The 21,012-nt window shown below is 42.3% G+C and overlaps 1 protein-coding gene across 1 annotated transcript in view; it reads right to left on the bottom strand.

Moving 5' to 3' along the window:
• Window positions 1-21,012, bottom strand: part of LOC142204547 (pendrin-like) — a 93,053-nt gene that overhangs the window by 34,152 nt on the left and 37,889 nt on the right. The window contains exons 3-4 of the mRNA XM_075275863.1: window positions 3,049-3,194; window positions 1,868-2,007 (exon numbers count right to left, since the gene is read on the bottom strand). Of these exons, the coding sequence (XP_075131964.1) occupies window positions 1,868-2,007; window positions 3,049-3,179 (271 nt within the window). The 5' untranslated portion in view covers window positions 3,180-3,194. The remainder of the gene's footprint in view (window positions 1-1,867; window positions 2,008-3,048; window positions 3,195-21,012) is intronic.

Here is a 21,012-nt window from a genome sequence, read left to right as displayed (position 1 = left end):
ATGAAATCTGCATGCTCTGCAGCACATTGGAGGCATCTATCAGTAGCTGCGGTGAATGCAGGTGCACCCCTGCTCCTATTCATTGAAACACCTAAAAAAAACACTCTTCATTTTCAGGATTAGTGGGGGGCTCAGCTGTCAGACCCTCACTAATCTGCAATTTATTCATTATGTTTATCACATATGATTAATGATTAACACCACAGCAGTAGAAAAAAAAGCTAATTTAAAATGGCCATATCTCACCCAATGGTATGAATTAAAACATTTTGTGCTACAAAAAAGACACCATAGGCCTCCTGTACATAAATGTGTGCAGTCTCAGGACCAAAAAAGTCATCATGGATGACGATCAGATTGGTATCCTTGTGTCATCAGTGGTTTTCACTGACCCATACAAACAAATGAACTGAAAGAGCTGCAATTATGGATAGATATAGGAGCTGCTCCATAATTGGCAGTTCTTCAACTCGGCCTGACACACAGTCACAAAAAACTATGGCTGTTTGTGTGGGTCCATTGAAATGCATGTGTCCATACTTTGATCCAAGATTGTGGATCCACAATTGCGGATCCAAAGAACATTTGTGTGCATGAGGCCTTACACAGGTCTGTGTATGGTCAGAAACAGAAAAAGTGTCAGAATTTGGCAACTAAAATAAATGTTTTGCATTTTAAAAAAATAAGAAAATCAAGATTCAAATTAAAAATCATCCATAGGGTTGAAAAAAAATTGTGATTTAATTTTTTGTCAAAATCACTGAGCTCTACTTTGAAGTTTGGGTCACCCCCCCCCCCCCCTTCGCCAATTTGTTCTATAACCGCTATCTTGCCCAACTCCCATATAAATATACATGGCTGACTCAGCAGTACATATGTACTGAATGGTAGTGCAGAATAAGCTGCTACCAGATTGCTGTTATCAGACTACTATGATCCTTACATCCACTGACATAAACCGAAATATATAAAATTACCAAGCGTGGCCGCGCTAATTAAAAATTAGGTACATATGAGAATACATATAAGTCCTTGTGGACTCTAGAAATAAGTCAACTTGTATCACGCCTTTTTTGTACGTAATCAAGCTATGTATGCTGAAAAACGTCTATGGCTTACGACTCTAAGGTCGAAAGAAATCACAGGACAGTGATTGAGGGATATACCCCCAAAAAATACCAAAAGCGCGCTCCCTTCAGTATAGATGAGTTCTGGTATGCTGATGAATCAGAATAAAAAGGATTTATTTATGATGACGCGTTTCGGGGTTCTCTGGTACCTCACACGTAACACCCCTTCATCAGATCTCTCGGAGTTCCAGAATGTTTGCACAGCGTGTTTGTATAGACATGCTGATATATAGACTTGTCAAAAGACCGCAAAAGTGACTGACATAACCAATGGGTTGATAAAGTCAGTAGGAACTCAATTAATTTAGACCCGACAAAACTGTCAGATTCAGCCAACATACATCTACTACATACTGTATATGGGCTAGTTAAGGGTTTTCATTCTAGCCATATTCTCATGCATTGTAATCAAGGGCTCATTTACATGAATGAGTTTCTCGAGTACTATCCATTTTTTTTGGCAGACAGCACACAGACTAACAGAAGTGAATGGGACTATTAACATATCTGTATTTTTCAATGAACCATATGTTTGTTCAGAAAAACAGAAATTCAGCAGACACATTTAAGTGAATAAGGCCTAAAAGGATTAAATATTGTGATCACATATAGTACTGTAGTCTGAGTTTCTGTTTTTGGTTAGTTACCTAGCTACATATATCACTGATATATCTGTATTGAACATAATTGAGGGCCATGGTTTGAAGTGAACAAACCTGCAAAGAAGAAAAACTTACCTTGTAATGTGCCAACAAGTCCTGTACATAGACCTGAGATAATATCATGAACAAGCCACTCTTTCCATCTATACTTTGGCAACCAATTAAAGACTGGAAAAAATTGCTTGATCTTTAGACGAGCTGTTGCTGGAGTACAGCTGCCGGAAAGAACAGAAACAACAAAAACCACATTAATTACTTGCTGACAGGTAACACTTGGTTTTATATATATAGGGTCACATGCGGTTTTATACACTGCTAGAAAGCTGACAGTGTGCTGAATTCAGCGCACTGTCAGTTTTCCCATTATGTGCCCCGGGTGAAGAGCCATCGGTGCATATACGGAGAGCTCTTCACTGTCAGAAAGGCATTCCTGACAGTGTAACTGGAAACGCCCCTTCTGACACTCTGTCCGCAGTGCTGTACTGTGAAGTGGCTTTCCTTACTGCCCAGCCATGACACTGAGTGGTGAGGAACACCCCCTCCTCCTCCTGGCAGTACTCGCTAATAGACTAGTACTGGGGAAGGGGGGCGTTCCTCATCACTCACCGTCATGGCTGGTCGGTAAGGAAAGCCCCCTCACAGTACAGTGCCATGGACAGACTGTCAGGAGGGGCATTCCCAGATACACTGTCAGGAACACCCTTCTAACAGTGAAGAGCTTTCTGTAGATGCACCGATAACTCTTCATCCGGAGCATATAACAGGAAAACCGACAGTGGCATTTTCTGTATAAGTATAACTAAAGTATAATTGAGGAAAAATCTGCAGATTTTTTGTGAAAAGTACTGTGAGTAAAACCGCAATGCGTTTCCATCACAGTTTTTCACGCAGAGCTTTTTGGCTACAGCCTGCTACATGGTACCTTAGCGTTACTCTTCTGTTTAGTCTTTCTACTAGTCATAAACAGAGCTCAGATCCACTCCCTCCATCATATCCTGCTCTCAGATAGAGCTGCATAAACACCGAACAGGTTCATTTTTATGGCTAATAGTGAAAATTTGTGTTGCATGTGTATTTGTAAACTTTCCCATGCTGAACAGATTGCTTCAGATTTCTAAGATATCAATCATAATAGTTACTATGAGTGTCTCCTAAGAAAATTTTTATTATACCAACATAAAAATAAATGTTTAGGATACCTACATTTTCCAGCTTACATAAAATCTTAAGATTTTGAAAAGAATTGTATTATTAACCTGCAGTTGTCTTTCAATTTTTGTGGAATACTTCTTTGTAAAAGTTCTGACTTCTCATTTTCCTGCTGAAAAGTCGTCTCGGAGTATATTGTTCGAGATACAAGGTACTCATCACACATGGGCAGATCCATCTTTTCCTTTATCCCCTATGATTGACATCCAAAAAGAAAATAAAATTCACTGCATGCATAGTTGAATACATTAAACATTAAAGTGAAGCTCTTACAGTAAATCTTTATCCTGTTGTTGCCTGGAAACTGAAAACAAGTTTAATTTGACTGATTATAATTCTTAATACACAACTTATTTTGATACTGAAACCAAATCTGCCAATTTAATATGATAAATATAAGAACAAGATATATTCTCCAAAACTGCAAAAAAATGGATGGCATACTGATGTGTGAACACAGCATAACTTAGCCCAAACCTCCACCCCTCCTCCTTTTCTTTCACTCTCCTGGCTGTGCACAGGCTAGAGACACCTGTGCAGTAGAGATAGCACTTCTGATGGTGTGTACACAGACTGGAACTATTTCTGACACCTGCACAGTAGAAATGGCGTGCCATCTCTACTATTCATGTGTCAGAGGCACCTCCGTACTGCACATGTGCTGGTAGAGTTAAAGAAGAGGAAGATACGTAAGTACGATGGGGTGGGAGTATTGGTGAAGTTCTGTTTCCAAAATGGAACGTCAACAGATGCCTGGGGCCATCATATGACCGTCCTGGTTAATTATCCTGGTTTTTTAAAGTAAATATGTAGATATGCAGGGAGAGGGGGTTTAATTCAGGGGTTCATTTTTATTTTATCCCGGACAAACCCTTTAATAATTCTGGCACACTTCCAAATGCCTGAATTGAAATGTACGCCAGACTGATGTAGATTGCGAAATAGCAGCATTTTGGATGTGGTGATACCGCTGCGGCACAAAATGCTGCATTTTACAATACCTGCAAAGTGGATGGGATTCTGGCTAATCCCATTCACACATTGAAGAAAAAAAATCCACAGCGGAAAAGCTGCAATTTCAAAATCAATCACTCTGTACAATTTTATATATATAAATTTACAGCATTATTATATTTTATGAATTTTAATGTGCATACAAGGGAGAAAACTCTTCGAGGGTAACCACAAACTGTATCTACAAGGTATCAGAGCTTTTGTAGTACAAGGCCTGCAATTTTCAATTTTAGTCTCTAGGTGTCACTGTTTTCGCCAGTATATTTTAAAATTCCATCACTGCTTATGTTTAGCAGATACACAAATTTATGCTGTACAATATTACAAGAAATTTGTTAAAATGCAAAACCCGGCAAAACAAAACAGATCAAAACTTTTGTGATTTCACTCATAATTTTTGTATACTTCCACTATTACTTAAAGGGGATTTTAAACATATACAATAGGACAACATATTATATGTCCAAGTAAATTATATATAAATATGCAGTATACTATTAAACATAAAAACAATTAGTGTTAGGGTAAGTTCACATGGCAGAAAATGAACAGGAATTTGATTTTGAAAATGCAGCATTTCTGCTGCGTAAGTTTTTCCGCAATGTCTAGATAGGATTAGCCAGAATCCCATTCACTTTCAGGTAATGTAAAATGAAGGGCCAAAAACCACATCATGTAAATAAAAACACATCAAAAACCATTTCTTAATTCCTGAAGCAGATTTTTTCAGCCTGCAAAAACCTCTATAGGAGCATACGCTTAGGGTAAGTTCACAAAAGCCGGGTAGCCGGGTCTGGAAGTTGGTGCACTGCACCGGCATCCAGCTGTGCACTCCGCTCCGGATTAGGCCCAATGAATGGGCCTAGTCCGGAAGAGGGTGTGTCTTCTGGCCGAATCACGAGGCGAAACTTCCTGAAGAATGAGCATCTCGCTATTTTTTCCGGGAGCCATCTTTTTGGTCAGGATTTTGAGGCGAATACGGCCTCAAAATCCTGACAAATAAACACTGTGTGAATTTACCCTCAGGTTGAGTTCACAGGGGTATTTTGGTTAGGATTTTGAGGCCGTATACGCCTCAAAATCCTGTCCAAAAAGATGGGTCCCATTTAAATCAATGGGAACCGCTCAGTTCTTCTTTCCGGGAGCCGTTTGTTCCGGCTCCCGGAAAAAAGAAGCAACACGCTCATTCTTCAGACGGATTCGACTCGTGACTTCCACCTGAAGACACTCCCTCCTCCCTACTAGGTCCATTCATTGGGCCTAATCTGGTGCGGAGTGTGTGACTGGATGCCGATGCACTGCTCCAGCATCCAGTCGCAGCTACCCGTTTTTTGGTCTGGAAACTGAGGTGGTCTCCGCTTCAGTTTCCAGACCAAAAAGTCCTGTGTGAACCCAGCCTTAGGCCAAGGCCCCATGTTGCGGAAAAGCTGCTGAATTTAGCAGAAACAAGACGTATACGTGCCTCCTATATGTTTTCCATTCCCATTGAAGTCACCCTCTGATTTGGTTAAAAAAATGCAGAAAAATTTGCAAAAAAACCTCCAAAAAACTGCATTTTATTTTGAAACGTGAGGCCTAAGGCTAAGGCCCCATGTAATGAGCTGCAGCCAAAAAAACACTACAGAAAGACTGTTGCAGAGACATCATGTTTTTTTATGCAGCACGTTTTCCAAAAAGTCTGCAGAGTTTTTGAAATTGCCGCATTTTCACAATGGATTTTTTTCTGCAGTGTAAAGATGGGATTATCCAAAATCCCATCCACTTTGCAGGTAATGTAAAGGAAAGCGTTTGTTTGCAACGTGGGACCCTAGCCTTAGGGAGCCTTCAGACGGAGTTTACGCTCGCTCATTCTGAACGTAAAACTCGTTCAGAGTGAGCGGTGGAAAAAACAGATCCCATTGACTTGAATGGGTGTTGGCGTATCACATTGAAAGCAATAAGTAAAAAAGCCTCCCATTGGTTTCAATGGGTAGCGCGCGTATGCCAGTACGATTATGTATGCCATTCAAGTCAATGGGATCTGTTTTTTACGCCGCTCACTCTGAACGAGTTTTATGTTCAGAATGAGCGAGCGTAAACTCCGTGTGAAGGCTCCCTAAGGCTGAGGCCACACATTGCGGAAATGCAGCTGTTTTTGTTGCAGATTTTGCTGCGGTTTTTTGAGCCAAAACCAGGAGTCAATTGAGCAGAAGGGAGAAGTGTAAGCACTTCCTATATATTTCCCATTCCTTTTGTAGCCATTCTTGGCTTTGGCTCAAAAAACCGTAGCAAAATCTGCAACAAAAAAAGGTGCATTTCTGCATCGTCAGGCCTCAGCCTTAGGCCGGGGGCCCCACAGGGCGTAAACGCTGTGATTTGCCCGTGTTTTACAGTGCAAGCAAAGGAGATTGGGATTCATGCGAATTCCATGCTCACTTTGCGGAAGAAATCGCAGCGCGGACACGCTGTGATTAGCAAAGCTGATGCCCAGCATATGTGTGTGGGAGCACTAAGGGGGTCTTATATGGTGTGTGGGGGCAACTTTGTGAGTGTAAATAAAGGGCATTAAACAGTGGGCAGTATTATGCGGTGTGGGGGCACATACACATTCTGTCAGAACCAGTGGTGTAACTAGGAATGGCGGGGCCCCGTGACGAACTTTTGACATGCCCCCAGAGTATAATAATCGGAGACCGAGGGGAGATACAGACAAAAAAAAAAAAGTTACTTACTTGTCTCCGGCTCCGCTGCAGTCTTTGGTGGTGGTGGCCATCTTTAATAACGCACAGATGTCACGTGACATTTCATGCCCTCCCTCCATCTGCTCCCAGTTTCATGCACCCCTCATCTCTACCCCCATTTTCATGTCCTCCCTTCCATCTCTGCCCCTAGGTTACTGTTGCTCCTCACCACACATACATACACACAGACACACACTCTCCATCCTGCATCTCACATCCCCCCATCAGTTCATTACAATACAATACACAGAGGGCCCCCTGACTACTATTAGATAGTCATTAGTAACAGCAATTGCAGGCAAGTCTGAATACAAACAATGTGTAGAGTACTGATCCATCTACAGACACTGACCTCCCCCTCCTCCTAATACACAGATATCAGGATACTGTCCTCTCCTCCTAATACATAGATATCAGGACACTGACCTCTCCCTCCTCCTAATACACAGATCTCAGTACACTGTCCTCTCCTCATAATACACAGATACAGTGGCGGATCCAGGGTTTGCGGGGCCCTGGGCAATTGACTTTGGTGGGGCCCTACTTACTGGGGGTCTCGCACTTCTAACCTGTGCTTTCCAACTGTGGAAGACTAGAAAGAGGGAACAAAACGTGCGGCGCGCGCAGCGCGCCGCAGCAAATTAGGCCCCGCCCACTTTTATGTTGACTCCACCCATTCTCATTCAATTTTCATGTGATTCCACACAGTATAATCCTCCTACAGTCACCCGTAAATTATATCTCCCCCCCATTTTCATATACACCCTTCATCTACCCCTAGTTTCATGTCCCCCCCCTCTATCTCTGTCCCCAGTGTCATGCCGTTCTCCCCCCTTCATCTGCCCCAGTGTCATGCCGTTCTCCCCCCTTCATCTGCCCCTGTGTCATGCCATTCCCCCCCCTTCATCTGCCCCAGTGTCATGCTGCTCTCCCCCTCCATCTGCCCTAGTGTCATGCCGTTCTCCCCCCTCCATCTGCCCCAGTGTCATGCCGTTCTCCCCCCTCCATCTGCCCCAGTGTCATGCCATTCTCCCCCCTCCATCTGCCCCAGTGTCATGCCATTCTCCCCCTCCATCTGCCCCAGTGTCATGCTGTTCTTCCCCCTCCATCTGCCCCAGTGTCATGCTGTTCTTCCCCCCTTCATCTGCCCCAGTGTCATGCTGTTCTCTCCCCCTCTTCATCTGCCCCAATGTCATGCTGTTCTCCCCCCTCCATCTGCCCCAGTGTCATGCTGTTCTCTCCCCCTCTATCTGCCCCAGTGTCATGCCGTTCTCCCCCTTCATCTGCCCCAGTGTCATGCTGTTCTCCCCCTCCATCTGCCCCAGTGTCATGCCATTCTCCCCCTCCATCTGCCCCAGTGTCATGCTGTTCTTCCCCCCTTCATCTGCCCCAGTGTCATGCTGTTCTCTCCCCCTCTTCATCTGCCCCAGTGTCATGCTGTTCTCCCCCCTCCATCTGCCCCAGTGTCATGCTGTTCTCTCCCCCTCTATCTGCCCCAGTGTCATGCCGTTCTCCCCCTTCATCTGCCCCAGTGTCATGCTGTTCTCCCCCTCCATCTGCCCCAGTGTCATGCGGTTCTCCCCCTCCATCTGCCCCAGTGCCATGCCGTTCTGCCCCTCCATCTGCCCCAGTGTCATGCTGTTCTCCCCCTCCATCTGCCCCAGTGCCATGCCGTTCTGCCCCTCCATCTGCCCCAGTGTCATGCTGGTCTCACACTCACGCACACACTCACCATTCCTCGTTCCCCCACAGCTCTCTCCCTCATACACATATTGTAGCCGCGATGTGATGACGTCATCACATCGCGGCTACAAATGCCGGAGGCCGGAGCTCAGCGTTAAAGCAGGAGCTGAGCTGTGACAGCTCCGGCTATAAACGCCTATGCATTCGGCTCACCGGCGTCCTACCGCCGATGAGCCGAATACATAGGCGTTTAAAGCAGGAGCTGTGAGCTCAGCACCTGCTTTAACGCTGAGCTCAGTAGAAGTCGGGACATGCCGACCGGGACCATTTTGTTAGGTCCCGGCCGCGCCGCGGGGCCCCGCTAAGCGCGGGGCCCCGGGCGGTTGCCCGGCTCGCCCGGCCCTGGATCCGCCCCTGCACAGATATCACTCACACATACACACACACTTACACACAGACAGACATTCTCCATCCTGCATCTCCCTTCCCCCTCCCCTTCAGTACCTAGCAGCACATCTCTCCTTCTCTTCCAGGACTGCACGGGCTATAGACACGCCCATCTAGTCATGTAACGGCTGACGTTACACAAGGTCCTACAAGCTTTCCCCCGCTCTTATCGCAGTTACAACAGTTTGTCTGTGATAAGAGCGGGGGAAGCAGCCGGGGGTAGCTGTCACCGAGCCCCTAATGTTCCGGGCCCTGTGGCAGCTGCCTCTGCTGCTATGGCGGTAGTTACGCCACTGGTCAGAACATTCGAGAGGGTTCCAGAAAAAGTGTTGACCGTCTGGTGTTCTAGAAGAGTAAGCAAATCTACAAGAATGCTTGAACAGTCAGACTCTTGGTCATTCTATATGTCATACAGCCATAAGTTATGACTTAAAAAGGGGCATGAGCAGCATATTTAATGTCTGCATCACATCATCCCCAACATCACCTTTCTCCATCTGTCATGGTTAAATTGTGGTGTCCATCACTTTATGCCTCCATCAAATCTGACATTTGACTGTTGATGGGAAAGGCCTTATATTGTTAACATTTAGTAAGGATTGCTATTTTGGGGGTACTTTGTTGAAACTTTTTTTGAGGGTGGGTGCTTAACTTGGAAAGGTTGAGAAAAACTGGTTTAGGGCTAAAGCCACAAATTGCAGAAATGCAGTGTATATTTGTTGCAGATTTTTCTGTATTTTTTTTTGAACCAAGGTCAGGAGTGACTTGAAAATAAATGTAAAATATAAAGGAAGGTATTAGATGTTTCCCTTCTGTTAAATCCACTCCTGACTTTAGCTAAAAAACACCATAAGATCTACAACAAAAATCACTGCATTTCTGCATTTTGGGTCCTTAGCCTTATAGTATATTTTAGGCTGGGGGCCCATGGGCCGGAAATGCCACAGTTTGTCCGCAGCGGAAATTACATGTGAAAATCACGGCGTTTTACAGTATCTGCAAAGTGGAAGGGATTCATGCGAATCCCATGCTCACTTTGCATTTAAAACCACAGCGTGGAAACGCTACGATTTCCAAAACCGGCACGGTTTTGGAAATCGCAGCATGTCAATTAGAAAACTCAGTGAACTTTCTGTTCTAAGCGCCGCGGTTCCTGCCACGGTTTTTCCAGCAGCGCTTCAGCGCTGCAGTTCGTCTCGTGGGGACTTAGCCTTAAGGAGAAATTCATAAGTATCAGATTTGTTGCAAAAATGTCTTCAATTATTCCATTCATCTGTAAAGATCTTTCAGAACTGCATGAGCATGCCACCAAAGCTTCCCTATGCAGACGAATGAAACTGATTATGAGTTAGCGAAATTTCTGCAAGAAATCTGCAGTATGTAAATTCACCCTTTAGCCGGAGCCCCACAGGACGGAAACGCCGCAATTTGCCCACGACGGAAACCCAACGGGAAAAATCACGGTATTTTACAGTATGGGCAAAGTGGATGGGATTCTAACAAATCCCATGCCAACTTGGCAGTAAAAACCGACATGTGGACATGCTGCGATTTCCAAAAACGGTGCGGTTTTCGAAATTCTGGCATGTCAATTATATCTACAGAAGCGCTGACAGTTTACCCACAGGTATAAATGTAACAGAAAACGGAGGAAAACTCTGCAATCTTTCTGTCTAAAGTGCTGCGGGAAGAACCGCACTGCGTTGCCGCCGCATTTTTTCCTGCATTGCTTTGTTGCTGCGGCATATCACATGGGGTCTTAGCCTAAGCCTATATTCACAAGACCATGGTGCAAAACAGCTGTGAAAAATGGACCATTAAAATACAAGTCATGTGAATAACCCCTATTCACAGACACTGAATGTAATGCAGCCATGTGACGGCTGTTAAAAAAACATCTGTCACAGCCAATTTCCCGTCATAAATAGATGGAACACTGACCTAGTAAACGGTTGTGTGCCAGGGGCTTAAGACTGTGTGACATATAGAAAAAAAAACGAGGATGGGGAGGGTCACTTTAAATTCAAATATCTTGGGCATTATAAATCATAGAAACTTGATTGCGGTACTATATGAAAGAGAGTTCTCATCTTCATATGATACTACGGATGCAGTTCTATGTGTGTAATTTCCAGAGTTATAGTATTGGTTGAGAATACATTAAAGACTGGGATATTTATATGCAGCTGCAATTATATATATCCCCATCCAAACAAGTCATATCTCTGGAAATCATATATGTTGACTGGTATCCTTAGTGCCATATGAAAGATAAGAATCATCTTTTATATGACACTAAAAAGAAGTTTCTCTGTTTTACAATGCTTGAGATATAGCCATTTAAAGTGATCCTCACCCATTCTTATTTTCTCTTTACTTACTTTACACAATGAAAAGCAGGTAGAATCCTCAGTAAAGAATCGAGGGAAAATGTAAAAAAAATGGCAGCATTTCACAGAAATGAGCCAAAAAGTGTCAATAAAGTATTTTAGAAAATCTATTAATGTCAAATGCTGCCAGAAAATCAATAGTTGTTAAAAAGTTTAGTTGCACTTTATGCTATACTGCTATGCTATACTGTTACACTTTGGATTTTCCACATGAAATTCCATGCATAAAATACAGTATAGTATACTGTATAACATGTGTAAGTAGCCAGTCAGTACAACAGCATTTTCTGAGACACCTGTACAATGAAGTGTTAAAACATCAAGTTCACTGCACACTGCAATTCTAATTCTACTATATACATGTTACTTTGTTATGTCACCTCTTAGATTATATCAGAGATTTAACAGACTGAAATGGACTCTGCACTTTTCATATATAAAACTGAAGTATAGAGCAATAGCAATCTCCAGGATCTAATGCTACTGTAAGCATAGACAAGTGATAAGTATCATTCACCAGGCATTAAAAACCTTTACAAAGTAAAAAGTCCTTTTACAATACCTGAATGTTCCTAGATCCCAGGAACCTTGCCACATGAAGTGTAAAAGTATAGGAATCCGAATATATAGACCTTGTAGCCTGAGGAAAGCAGTGTTTTGGGAAAACCAGTTTCAGTAAGAATAAACTTGTCAGCTGACACATGCATTCTGATCTTCATAGATTTCCTCTGCAATGGTTAATCCTTTAATCATTAATACCAGGAACCTATGCTTTCCTCACAATGAATATATACGTTCCATTGTATATTCACTTAACTCTGTATTATTCCACATATAACAACATAATCAAAAGGTTCACCACAGAAAACCAGTATAAAATGGTGTATCTTTAGTGGAACAGGGATCAAATCTCCCAACAGATTTAATATAACGTACCAGAAAACTGACATAAAGTTCACCTAGAATGCATGGCAGGCCCTGGGATAAATTTCAGTTCTGGTGTATATGATATCACAAGACGCACCAGTATTATTAAGACTCTAAAAGGGGTTGTACAGGTTTTCTCTCACTGTCCTATCCTTAGGATAGGTCGTAAATAAATTACAGATTGGCAGGGGGGCAAAAGTTGGCCCTCACTCTGATCAACTGCTTGGTGCTGCACTGGATCTCTCTACTATACAGTGTATGGTGCCAGAAGTGGTATAGTCGCTAGGCACTGTTAATGCATCTCAACTCCCATTGATACAGTAAACTATGTTTGGCTACTTTGTGAACTCTGGAGTTACCAGTTTATTTTCTGATTCTTTGGTTACTAATTTTGGCTTGTTTTCTCAGGTATTCATTCTCTTACTGATTTTGCTTTGTCTGTGAACACCTGGACTTGACCCTAACTTGGACACATTTATTCTTCTATTACTGATTTGGATACTGCTGTGTTTTCCTGGTTATGACCTTGCTTGACTGTTTAGGGGGCGTTAACACTACCATTGGTGTCCACTCAACAATGTCCGTGGCTATTGTCCATATAAGATTTTAGCAACGGACACTAGCTAGTCTGTTTGCAATTTCCATTCATTTCAATGAGATTTTATCTTGTGTCCTAAGTGTCCGTTTACAACCATGTCCGTTTTTTCAAGCAGACAAAAAAATCCTACAGGACTTTTCTGTCCGTTTGAAAAAAACAGACAGTAAATGTCTGTGTTTTGTTTTTTTTAACATTGAGGTCTATGGGCAACGGACATATAACAGACAGTAACTGATAGCCATCAGTTACTGTCCGTTATGATAGGTGTTGTTTTTTTTTTGTTTTTTTTTTAAACAAACACCTTCTGAGCGGACACCAATGGTAGTGTGAACCCTACCTTACTCTCTGCTTTAGGTCTGCTGGTCTGGTCTTTGTCTGCAAGTGCACCTATTGTCTTACACTAAGCTCTGGTGTGGTAATCCGGGCCCTGATTCTGCTAAAGCGCAACCAACCTATCAGCCAGAAAAGTGTAGTAAATTAGGTAAATTGGGTTTTTTTGGGTTTTTTTTGCTATCTTATGTGCCTGTTCCTGCAGTGAATTTGGAAACTCCTTCAAAAGCACTTCCATTACTGGGTATTGCTTGAGGCAATTCCATTACAGACATGTCAGGGCAGTGAAGTCATGGCTACAGGACCAATTTTCCAGATAAAGTAATAAAAAAAATAAAAAATCATGACTTCAACTTTAAAATAAAATGATCATTTTACATTATATTATACAATTATCAATATTGTATAATTAATTAGATAAATATCTTTTTGCATATTTAATTTCTTAGGAATTCAATCACCAGTTTTGTTTTAAATTAGAGCAGCTTTACTGCTTCCATCTGAGGGGGTGTTCACACTAGCATCTGCTGTCCGCCCAGGGGTCTCCGTCCTAACCCACGGAGAAATTGGATAGGGAACAGCTTGCCAGTGGTCAGTTTTAAAACCCGTTCATTTGAATGGTTTTTTAAAGCAAACTACCAGTGTCCATATGCAGTCTCTCCGCGGGGAAACTTTTTTTTTTGCATGGACCAAAAGTCCTGCATGTCCGACTTTGTGTCTGTGCAAAAAAAAACAAAAAACGGTTTTCTAGTGGAGAGGCTGCATACGAGAGGCAAGCCATCCCCTATCCAGTTTCTCCGGGAATTAGGAGGGAAATATGGTGTACTGACAGGCGTGCACAGGGGCACAAGTGTGAATGTCCCCTGACCATGGCTGTAGGCCATTTATGCAGTGTTGGAGCAGGAGTCGGAGAGGAAATGTGGAAAAATAGAAATGTTGGAGCTGAAGACGGTGTCAGAGCAACATTTTTTTTAATGTTAAACCTAGAGAAGTACCAATTTTAACAAACAATGTACAAAATTTGAAACTTCTGGAGCAAATTACTCCACTGTGGCCAAAAGATCCCATCAGACCAGAAATCACACCAAGCATCCAAATATCTGAAAAACTGTGTAATAACAAATGAAAGCAAAAAGTGAAGTTGCTGCCAGTCACATCACTGGTGAGGATTATAAATCTGGGTGGTTGCTTTAGACAACTGCTCAAATTTTTGGCTTCATTAGTTTAAAAATATGTTACGACAAATGAGTAATGCACAATACCATGAAAGGGTTACAACTTTATTTTTCGTTATGTATACTGCAATATCAGTCTATTATCTTCTTTCTAGGTATTGATCTTGTTCAGTTTTCATTAACAGAATGTTTCATAACGCAGATATTGTATCAACTCACATACATGAGGGCCATGATGTGCGTCTCAAGTTCCTCAGAGAAGAGTATAGTGCAGTATGTTTATCTCTATAATAACTAACAAAGTTCTGGGTCACAAAAGAAGCAATGTATTTTGGTCATTACAACATAATGTAAAATATGTCTACAAAAGCAAGGTTATGTCAACACCACAAAGTCATGCTTAAGACACATCTATACCACCATTGTAAAGCAGCTGGCATAAACCAGCTCAGACCCCATACAGGATAGGTTATTTCTGAATGTCAAGGTTTACAGCATATTAATGATTATTGTATAATACTGAGCTTTCTAGTACTACTTAAAGAGCAACAACATTGGGTTTTTATGCACAGGTTCAGAACAAAAAACATACATTTCATATAGTAAAGATTAGTAGTACTGAAGACTTGATATGACTCCATGAGTCCATGATTCAGCTGCCTACCTTACGTTTCCTGCAAACCCCTCCTGCTTGATGGAATACAGCACAAGTGCCAGTGTAAGACTGAGCCAAACAGCTGAAACAACTGTCCCTGCCTGTTCCAGCTGTCCTAGTCAAACAGCCTGAGTGCCGCAAGAAGAAGCTGCAGCTATCTACAACTCCAGAAGGTCAATATGACATCATGACGTTATCCAGTAACTACTCCATTCACAGTTATTATGTTATGTATTATCAATTGCACACCATTGCGGTAAGAAGATTTCAAACCTTTACCTTTACCTTTACGGCCTTTACCGTAAAGGGTTCATCCAAATTTATTTACACATTAAGTTGTCTAGTGAGGCCAAAATAAATATATTGCTCAAAATAATCAAGTGGGTATGTCAGAAAGTAAAACTGAGACAATAAATACGTACCCAGTGACTAAACAGACAAGAGCTTGTAGGTCTGCTAAGTAAGGAAGTGTTCACACTACCGTCTGGATACCGTTATGTAAGTGCCCGTTAAAAAAAATATAAAAAAGCAGACACAAACAGAAAGTAACAGACATTAAGGAATGCACAGGTGTATGGTTTTTTTAATGGGTCCACTAAGAAGATCTGTTAAAAATACATGAAAGTGGACACAAAACCATTAGTTAAGTTCTTTTTTGTCTGTTAGGTTTCAGTCCATTTATTGTGTATATTTGGTTGCCATAAGAATGACGCCAAAGAGAATAAAAAGCATGAAGAAGAGCTGACAATTCAGTCTGGAGTCAACTTTGGAAAGGAGAATATTGTTTTTGTGATCCAGTTCTACTTGTGTTGAAAAGAATTGCTTGAGCACTGGGGCCCTCCCACAGTGCTGCTGTTACGTTCGTGTCTGAGTCCAGACCCAGATTCCGGGCTGCAGATTGCACCGCTAATGAGACAGGGGAAGGAGACTATCCCTGCCACTACGGTGGCTAGCTAGGCCCTGCCTACGGGTGGTGGTCAGCTGTCCCCAAGCTAGCCTTGGCCCCGACAACTCCTGGCTCTCTAGCACGAAGACCTAACAGACAGATGGGGGCAAGAGCTGCAAGAGAGCTAGGGACTGGGGATTCTACGGTGGTGACTCCTACAGAAATAAAGGTGCCTTTGCAGACAGACAAACGGGCTGGGAGGTGCTGGACCACAGACACGCAGCACAACACAAAACAAAACAAGAAACTGAGGAGAGGGACAGTGGAGAGTTGAGGAAAGGGTAAACACAGGACTGGGGAAAACACTGGAACCCAAAACCTCTCAAACCACAAGAAAGTGCCAAGCACACAGAGCAGAAGGACAGGGTGGAGATGAAGCGTGAGGAAACAAACAAGATTAACACAACAGGCAACTTTCACACCACTTCCTAATCTGCTGGAACCTTCACAAAACAATCCTCCTCCTAAAGCCAAGAATCCTAGGGTGTAAACCACGAAAACCAGCAACCTGTGTAGTCAGCCCTCTTCCTTAAAAAGGCCCCAGAATCCTCCCATTGGATGACGGCAAATTAAACACCTCAGGTTCGATTCCTGGAACCTCAAGTCTGCTAAGAGGACTGGCACCAATACCACACCAGATGGTCCAGTGGTAAAGCAACCACCAGCAGAACACAGGAGCCTGGATCAAATCTCCAAACACAAAACCAGGTCATGACAGCTGCAAGAGAACTCATTTGCATACCGACAAAAACTGGGATTTCAAGCGAACAGCAGTGCGGAGAAGACATCGAAAGGTAGGAGAAGAATAGCCTTTCTTAAGGCTATTCCGACGTGTTAGTGAGAAAAAAAAATTGTTTGAATGATAGGATCCCTTTAAAGATGGAGTCAGGGAAGGGATCGTCAGTGATCAAAGTGTACATCAACACTTTAACCAACTTAGGAGGCCTCCCTTAACAATATGTTAAAGACACCATTATAGTTACTTTTGACTGCTGCAAAACTTGGTCTTGCCATAAGAGGGTGTAAGGGTAAGTTCACACTGAATTTTTTGGTCAGGTTTTTGAGGCCGTATCCGCCTCAAAATCCTGATCAAAAAGATGGCTCCCATTGAAATCAATGGGAGCCGCTCAGGTAATTTTTCCGGGAGCCGTTTCTTCCGGCTCCTGGAAAAAAGAAGCGAGATGCTAATTTTTCAGGCCGAGTCGCCTCGCGATTCTGCCTAAAGACACACCCTCCTCCGGACTAGACCCATTCATTGGGCCTAATCCGGAGCAGAATGCTACCTGGCTACCTGGCTTTTGGTCCAGAACCTGAGGCGGCCTCCTGAATGCATTTTAAAGAAGAGACTCTCATCTTTAAAATGATACCAGGGACTTGATGATTTTACTTACAGTCTTGGAGAAATTCACTGTTGAAAACACTATTTGGCATTGAGATCCAACTGCAGATCTCAATTCCCGACAGCGTTTCAACAGTGAATTGCTCCAAAACTGTACATGCAATCATCGAGTTCTTGATATAATTTTAAAGATGAGATTCTCCTCTTTAAAATGCAATTGAAAGCATCAAGATATGTTGATGCAGTCCAAAGATATAGAGCTCCAAAGTGCCCCCCCCCTCCTGTCTAAGCAAGCAATTTGCGATCTAACAAGAAAGGAAGAGGGACACGGAGCAGTGCAGCAGAGAGAGAGAGACACAGAAACGATCTCTCTCTCTGCATAACTTGTATGTGACAGCAGGAGGGGGGTGGCAGGGACTCTATTGTCCCTATTAACCCTTCTCCTGCTAATCAGAGCGTATACTATACATTTGTCTCTGATTGTCACATACAGTTATAATGTAATTCCCCCCTGAGCTTTACTAGTGGGGTATTCTTATGTTATACCTCCTGAACATAACCAGGAAGTTTGTTGGCGCTGTGACCCAGACGTTTACCATTGTCCAGGTCGCAGCCCTCAAAAAATAAGTTGCACCAAACACTTACACAACATATACATAAAGTCGCAAATAAAGTTTACATTTCACCCAATCCCTTTCCTGTCTATACCTGAGCTTTCTACAGTAAAATACGTCTCTAGTGATGTCCGTTACACGCTAAAATAATAGTAATAACGATTATCACTAGAGATGAACGTATAGATTGCTAAAATTATTATAGGGGGATGGAAAATAACATTTTTATGTAAAATCCTATTTAATTTGCATGCACAAAATGGGATGGCGCATTTCTGCGATTTTGGCGATTCTTTAACACCCGCCCCTGTAAATATATACATGTGTGGTATGTATGAACTCCTCACATATTGCAGTTTTATGGACAGTACATTATATTTGCAGAAAGGGATTTCTTAAGCCGCACTTTAGTGGAAAATTTGATTTTTTGCGCAATTTTTGCTAGCAATCTCTGTTTGCGGCAAAGTTTAATGAAGGTGGTTGTATATATAAACTATTAAATTGTGTTTTTATATACGGTATGCTGTGTACTCTGAAAAAAGTTAGATTTTGGTATCACAGTCACAGTTTGGTAGGTGCAGTATAGCTTTTTAACATATTAGTGAACAACAGCAAAATCCTGCTTGTCTTCTGTATTCGTGTTTTTGGGAGTCCGAGCTCTTGTTGTAGTTGATGTTTGCGGTACATATAGTATATATACACATTGTATACACCATAAGCTATTATTTTAAAAGTATTTTGTATATGAATGTGAGATTGAACATGAGTTTTAGGTGCAAATATGTGTTTTAGCATATTTTTTCAAAAAATTATTTGTGTTGGTCGCAAAGTTGCATGAAGGTGGATGTGGCTATGACCCATTAAGACATTTGTAATCTTCAGGTTGTCTACTTTCAAAAAATATATAGGGTTTAGGGGTTCACTTACTTTTCATGGTGTGTAATCCCTACATTTTATAGGATGATACTTTTTTAACATTTCCAGCTTCAAAGCAGAATTTTGTTCCTTCCAGTTCTACTGATTTTCTGAAGACACGTGCATGCGGGTTCAGGCCATAGTGATATGTATGAACTCTGCACATGTTGAACTCTTATTTTTAGGAGGTTTGGTGCATTTACTTTTTTGTTTGGTTTCCGCTTTTAACAACTAATATACATTTATTTGCATTTTTTCATAAAACATTCACTTTAAATCAAAATTGCATATAGGTGCCTGTTCGTATACAGTACCAAGTGGCATTCTGACAATGCTGCAGGTGTCTACTTTAAGAAAATACATAGGTATGTGGGGGTTGGATGCTTTTTTAATGTTGCAATTTAGGTTTGATTTGTCCATCTCAAAACTGTGAAAATTGCTCTGGCTACTGGAGGTGCAAAATTTCCAGAGACCCTTGGCAGCGAAGAGGTTAATTCTTTTGCTGTGTAGTGAAACATTGCTCCAACTGCTGCTGTGATAATCTGGGAGCTATAGCACACAGCAGTTAATCACACCTACTAGTGATATAAGGGACACTAAGGGCTAGTTCACACGTAAAAACCGCCTGGCCTATTTTAGTCCCGAAAAAAAAACCCGCTTCCTAATTAGGAAGCGTTTTTTTTGACCTTGAGGCGTTTTTTGGAGCGTTTTCTGGAACAGTTTTTGGTAAAAACTGCTCCAGAAAATGCCAGGCGGTTTGCCCCTCCCCTAAAGTGAATGGACTGTAAAAAAACGCTATGCGTTTTCGATCGCGTTTTTTTGCAAAAAAAAAAAACGCTAGGTGTTTTTCGCCTCCCATTCACTTCTAATGCTTTCCTCAGGCGGAATCCGCCTGAAGAAAGGTCATGTTGCTTCTTTTTTCTGCTAGCAGAAAAAAAAAAGCTAACAGTCTCCATAAACCACCATTGTATGGAGGCAGATTTTGAGGCGAAATCTGCTGTCAAAATCCGCCTCATTGCCCCCATGTGAACTAGCCCTAACAGCTTAATGATATGTGCAATATATCCTGAGACCACATATGTTGTCTCTCATAGAAGGGTTTACAAATTGTTCAGCAGGCTAATGCTTGCCCATACAGCAAGAGTTTCCCACCAGAAAACACCAGATTGCAACACTTCCTTGATCAGTCCCAATGCCTGATTTATTGTCAATCGAGCATTTATGGGACCACCTAGGATGCTAACTTTGGCAACCCATAAGTGTGCAGGATCTACAGGCCCCGCTGCAATATCTGTGGACAGATATTCCTATATGGAACCTGGATGCCTCCATGCCCAACCTCTAATCTTATCTTGTTTCCAGGTTTAAGGCAGCCCAAGAAGGTACTAGATCCTCCTTAAAGTTGTACAGTTTTCCCCAATAAAATCATCATTTTGCTCCAACATCATAATCATTTATATACAGCATCATTACATTCACAAATAGAAAGCTCTATTCAATTCCAATTACTCCTTCCTGATGCATTATTATTTGTCAATGAGTGTATTAACGCATTTGTACAAACTAGACATACATAACTAATGTCACTTCAGTCATTTTTAGACCTTTGTTTTTCAGTTTCTTTATTATGTTCCAAGCTTCTTTACAATAGCAATCCAACAACTGAGGAGCTCATTGTGTCATAACTTACTACAATGGGGTGATATCCATACACTGTGCCATGCTTAGTCCATGAGATATGGCCCACACACAGAACATGTTCCTGATAGGAACCTGATGCGACAATAACGGACAGTTAGTCCTGGGCAACAGTCGTGTGTGTATGACATTCTTCTAACCAGAGTGTAACCAGGCCTCAGAGGTCTTCACTAGAGCTACTGATGGTATAGTTGGAGATGGTAAATTCTGGGGCCCAGAACCGCAACTGCACAGAGAGCGCCACACACCCAGCGCACCCCAAGTAGCAGAGGACCCAGAAAACCCAGAAACACTAACCTCAGCAGATGAAGAAACGGGAGAGCTGGTCAGCAAGGAGAAAGATGTTCTGAGGTTTGCCAGGAGATAGCAGCAGCACCACAGAAAGGTCATACAGGCCAAATCAGTACACAGGAGGTCTCATAGGTTCCAGGGATAGCCAAAATGAAGTCAATCAAGCCGGGTTGGTACACAGGAGGTCATGCGGTAGCAGGAGGATGAGGCAAATGCATAGTCAGGAGAGCCCAATCATGCACAAGAGGTCACAGAAAAGCCAAGCAGAG

The sequence above is a fragment of the Leptodactylus fuscus genome, chromosome 5, assembly GCF_031893055.1.
Source record: "Leptodactylus fuscus isolate aLepFus1 chromosome 5, aLepFus1.hap2, whole genome shotgun sequence".
Classification (NCBI taxonomy): Eukaryota; Metazoa; Chordata; class Amphibia; order Anura; family Leptodactylidae; genus Leptodactylus; species Leptodactylus fuscus.
This window is presented reverse-complemented; position numbering and strand designations above follow the sequence as displayed.